The 5,687-nt window shown below is 40.1% G+C and overlaps 1 protein-coding gene across 1 annotated transcript; it reads left to right on the top strand.

The window, feature by feature from the left end:
- The first annotated feature begins 3,349 nt into the window (after window positions 1–3,349).
- On the top strand, window positions 3,350–4,668 carry LOC119416705 (N-acetyltransferase family 8 member 3). The gene is made up of 2 exons (XM_037683885.1): window positions 3,350–3,380; window positions 3,926–4,668. Exons 1-2 carry the CDS (start codon window positions 3,362–3,364, stop codon window positions 4,666–4,668), a joined length of 762 nt encoding a protein of 253 aa, XP_037539813.1. The 5' UTR covers window positions 3,350–3,361.
- The last annotated feature ends 1,019 nt before the right edge of the window (window positions 4,669–5,687 follow it).

Below are 5,687 nucleotides of genomic sequence, written 5' to 3' on the forward strand. Positions count from 1 at the left end.
TGTATAAATCATTTGATGTTCAGAATTTATTTATGTAAGGACTCGTGTACATATGTAAAATAGGTATCATTATCATCATCATCATTATTATTTAACTCTTTCTTTGCATGCAGATCCTCTCATTATAGTGAATGTGTTTTATACTGATACTATGACTGCAGCACAAGTTTAAGACAAAGTCTTCTCGTTCTTGATCACAAGTTATAAAACAGACAAACCTTTATGCTCATCTTGGGTCTGGGGTGCATCAATGCAGACGTCCGGATCTCCATTTTCAGGATCATTCTGACATGGATCAGTCTGCACTGGACCTCTCTGAACTGAACCCCCCGTTACCTAGAAATAAAACATGAAATTACATTTAGTGTACAGTATGGTTAAATGCAGTGTAAAGAATCAAATAAAGAGTAGTCAGAATAAATCTAATGACAGCAACAAAGCACAGCAGACTGTAACTGAATGTACTGTAATATGTATTTTGACAGTGTGTTGGGGGATTTACCTTGTGATGCAGGGATGTTGCTTCTGCTGATATGCTTGTGAATGTCCTCTCTGCGTCATGGTTACTGAGGAAGGGCAGGGACTTAAAACGGGGGTCCAGAGCTGCTGCAGTGTGGAAGAGATCTTCAAGGCCTGTGTAGCGTTTCTCCAAGTCATTCTTGAACGCCTGCTTCATCTCTCTGATTAACACTGAGTCTTCATCTGATGGTTCAAAGTTCTTTTTAAGCTTTGCTTTTACAGGAAGAATCATTGAGAGTGTGGGTCGCTTGTCTTCAGACATGCTGGTAGTCACAAGTTTGACCGGCGCCATCAGTTTGACAATGTCTTCAATGTCGCAGAAGTCTTTGTCCTTGAGAGTATTCACCTCTTCTCCTTTTCTGCGGTCCTTGGACATGAGTGCTGCAGAAATCGCAGGATGTTGCTCAAAAAAGCGTTCAAGCATGTCATGGGAGCTATTCCACTGCATGGATACATCTTGGATGAGTTTGTGGGAAGGCAAGGCTAGTTGTTTCTGTTTCTCTTGAAGGATTTCTCCTGCCCTCACACTACGATGAAAAAAGGCAACGGCTTTCCTCACTCTCCCCAGCAACCTTGCTACTGTGTCAACTTTAAAGGCTTTCTGTGTGGTGAGATTAATAGTTTGTGCAAAGTACATGAGGTGAGGGGTCATCTCTGCTTCCACTCCAGCTAATACCATGTTTGTGGCATTGTCTGTCACCAGGGCTGGATCTTTATCAAGAAGGTTCCAGTCAACACATGCCTGTTTTAGCAGAGCACCAATGTTTTTCCCAGTGTGGGATCCTTTGAATGCCCTGGTTTGCAACACATGCACATTTACCTTCCAGTCTGGAGAGATGTAGTGGACAGTGATGGTCACATAAGACTCAGTGGAGCATGATGTCCAGGCATCGGTTGTAAAAGCAACTCGCTCTGCATGTGCCAATTCTTTTTCAACTTGGCTCTTCACTTGGGCATACAACGCTGTCATGCATGTGTTTGTGATATGCTGCCGGGACGGAATCTTATATCTGGGCTCTAACGTATGAATCAAATCCTGAAATCCTTCCCCCTCCACTATATTGTACGGCCATAAGCCCTTAGCTATGAAACGGGTTATTGATGCCGTTATATCCTTAGCTCATTATGAACTGTCGCTGAGTTGCCCGTAAAATTTAGTGATAACGTTACCCGTCGCTCTCTGTGTGGCAGCTGCCTGCTCCTGCTCGTTGTTATGGGGCTTGAGAAGTTCGCCATACTCCTCTGTGTTTTCTCATTGCATGTTGGTCAAGGTTTGTTGTGCTACCAGTGTACTTCAGAGGTGCTCTGCATAGCTTACAAATAGCATGGTTTTTGTCGAGTTTTCCGTCCTTCTTGTAAAACCAGAAAACGTTCCACACTTTAGACTTTTGTCTGGCTGCTGTATTGAAAATCTTTCTCGGTGACCCGCTAACGCTGCTACTATTTACATCCATTCTCGTTGTCTTGGTGAGCTACGGAGCATGCGTGAGAATAGCTTTGCGGGCATTTCCGACTCTCGCGTTGTTTTATAAACGCACTGTCAACCGAGCTAGTCTCGCGATACCCGGTTCATGTCTCTTCAACCGATTCATCTCAGCATTTGTGGCTGGTTTATGTCGATTTATACAGCTGCTACCGACACAACCATATCGCTAGCTTGTCAAACCCGACATCCGGTCGTATCGGTTTATCTATAACAACCCTAGTCGCAGGTTGTCACTGGCGAGGCTCATGTAACTTTACATCTACGAAAGACTGTATGTGAACTCTGTCCTTGCAAATAAACTGGGTTGATTTATTTTTCCTGTTGTCGTGTGTGAGCTTCTCTTCATTAAGCAGATGATGAAAGGATATTTATTTTATTCAACAGATGTGAACCATGTGGAGGTGTGTTTGTTCCATCTGAAGTCCACAACCATCTCCTGTAGGTGTCATTTGAATCATTGCTTTCTGAATTGTTCATTAAATTCTATCTAGTGGTTCATAAAACATTGTGGTAAGACATACAGTACACACAAAGACAAACACGTGGGGGTTGGGGATCACTGGCTTTGGTGGCAAGTGATAATTAGTAAAATTGTTAAAACATATTTATTTTAAATGTTTTTTCTTTTTGTAAATCATGCACTTCTCTGACAGAAAATAAATCCATGCTTACCCACTCTGATATTACTGTGATGGTGAGGTTGGACGTTCATCGTTCAAGATTCTCAGGTGAAACGGTTCGAGGTGGTGCCAGTGTAGCTCGACCTTCCAGCTCTCTCAGATTCATGAGGCAGAGCCATTGATTTAAGCAGGTGTAAAGGCCTTTTTCCTGCTGAGGCTAATTTAATCATGTCCAAGGGCTACTAGATTATTCCACGATACCAACACCACAGGACACCTTCATGTCAGAAGAACCCACAGTAATTCTTTTACTTTCACCTTAAACTGCAAGAAAGAAACAGTGGACGTTACCAAAATGTTTAAACACAGAAAATGATTATGAAAAACATTTTTGCTCTGGAACTAAAGATGTAGAGCTTGAATGTGCCCTGAATTCATATTCCGCTCAGTTTTCTGTTTTAATATATTCATATTCTGAGCTCATTCTCCCAGAGCAATCCAATAAGAAAACTCTTTACTTTGTTTACTAAGTTAATTAAATTTAGAACAAAAAAAATGTGTCCTTTAAAGTTATTTAAAGGTTTCCTGTGTGTGTGTATGGTGTTAAAGGCGAGCATGCTCAGACTCATTTCAGTCTTTTTGTAAATGCGTGATTATTCCAATCTGTAGCTTAAGTCCAGGAACAGCAGAGGCATTAATTCCTTCAGACTGAGCGAGAGACGAGGAAAAATTCAGCATGGCTCACAAAAATGACAGTAAGTTTGATCCTTTGATTACTCATTCTAATTTTTATCACAGTTTTCTGTTAGTAGAGCTGATCATGAATGAGATTAATAATTAGACAGCAAGGATGTACGTAAATGAATACCATTAATATCACTAGATGACATAAAACAGCACTCAGAGAAACTGGATACCTTTTGCTTGTTATCATAGGAGCTCACCTTGATTATATTTTCATTTGCAGCACATTTGAGACCTAATTGCATCCCATCCCTTAATGATTCATATTTGAAATCTAAAAAATAAATAATGGTATAATAACTAATTCTGATTCTCACCTCAGGTTGCAAATGCAGGGTTTATATTCATGTGAAAAAGAGCTCAAATATGAATGAAAATTGTGTTTCAGGAAGAATGAAATTGATAAAAATTCCATAAGTGTACTTTTTTAACAAGTTAGATAAGCTTATTGGGTCTATTGTGCAATCTGTCAGGGATTTCTGATTGCAATAACAAGCAGATTAGTCTCACTGAGCCATTTTTCTCCCCCTCCCTTTCTTCTCCTTTAACTTTGCAGTTCAGTTCACCATCAGGGAATACAGCCCATCAGATGAACATGTGGTCATGTCGCTCTTTCGTGATGGGATTCTTGAGCATATATACCCGGCATTTTTCAAGGCCATGAGCAATCCAGATCATGTTGGTATAACTCTGAGCATTTCCATGGCTGGCTATGTGCTAGGAGGCAGCTCCTACTTCCAAGCTTTCCTTTTTGGCTGTACATGGGCTTGCCTCATTTATTACTGCTGCCATGACATCCATGATAGCTACATGAAAGGGAGACTAAGCACAGACATGGCTGACATTCAAGCCACTTACCTGGAAAACCCAGATAATGGATTCTGGGTGGCAGAAGCAGATGTCAATGGGCAGGCCAAGGTGGTGGGGATGGTGGCAGTAATGGGGAAGAGAGGGAAAGAAGAAGGAGTGAAGTCTGAGGACTGGAATGGGGGAGTGAGCACAGAAGATGTTCAAGATGTCGGGGATAGAAGTTATGGATTGATGTCTCACGTCGCTGTAAAGTTTTTGTGGCGCAACAAAAAACTGGGCTCTCAGCTGACCCTAAAGGCCTTGGATTTCTGCAAAGAGCGAGGCTATTCTTGCCTTACTGTGAATGTTAGCACACCACAGACCGCCGCCTTTTCCATGTACCATAAATTAGGCTTTGTTCAGACAGCATCCCACTGTAACATGCATGTCAACCAGTGGTTTGCCAAGCTAGCCAGAATAAATGTGATACAAATTGACAAGTTTATTTAAACAAAAAAAAGTCTATTACACTTGAAAAAGGATCAAGTTGTTATGAAGTGATGTTTTGTAAAAATTAAATATTTGGTATTTTATCAGCTTTGACATCAACCATTGATTGTGGAGAAAAAAGCAGGCCTTCTTTCGGAGAAGACTTAGAGCTAGTCAAATGAGGACACTTCATTGTTTTTCAGGCTTATCAAACAACTCTTTCTCAAACTGCATGAATGTATGTGCGCTTAGCATAAACCCGTATGTCCTCCACTGGCTCTGCTCAGTGTATTAGTCCACTGGCAGTGGAGTAAACTTTTGCCCTGTTTAAATGTGCCAATCAGGCAGACTGATACAGTCTCACCCTTAATATCAAAAGTGCCTTTAAAGTATTCACATCCTTGTCCTGGTGTGAGTTATATAGATATCTGAAACTGAACCAACTGTAGAGTATGGATTATTTTAAAATTAATGTTACAATAATTTAAGGATTAAATGCACGTCTTGTTATCAGAAACTGCTGGTGATTATACTGCTGCCATAAGAATGGTCAAAGACCTGTTTTATGATGCCTGTGATAATTTTGACGTTTCTAATGTGAGGCTGTTATGCTGCTGGGTTGGACAGGACCCCTTAGCAAAAAATATATTAATTATTAGTGGAATTCTTCCAGGTAAAAAATGCTTTATTATAATAATAATGGCTAATGTAGCATTCTTTTGAACAAGCAAGTTGGTTTTCAACAAAAGTTACTTTATAAGCCTGAAAAAACAATGTGAAATAAAAGTAGGTCCTTGTTTGGCTAACCATTAGCTGTGCCTTGAGGAAGACTTCTGCCGTTTTCTTCTGTGCACTTTGACTGACAAGAAAAATGCCTGGACTAACCCTAACACAGTTTAAGTTTGACTGTTATCACTGATTAGTTGAGATAATTTATATTTTTCGTATTATTTAATGCAAAAAAAATAAAAATAAATCCAGTATATGATACCAGTTCTTTGGCCCTCTATCATGATAATCTTGAGAAAAATAAACAAATT

Source organism: Nematolebias whitei, chromosome 11 (genome assembly GCF_014905685.2).
Source record: "Nematolebias whitei isolate Nwh7 chromosome 11, NemWhi1, whole genome shotgun sequence".
Lineage (NCBI taxonomy): Eukaryota > Metazoa > Chordata > Actinopteri > Cyprinodontiformes > Rivulidae > Nematolebias > Nematolebias whitei.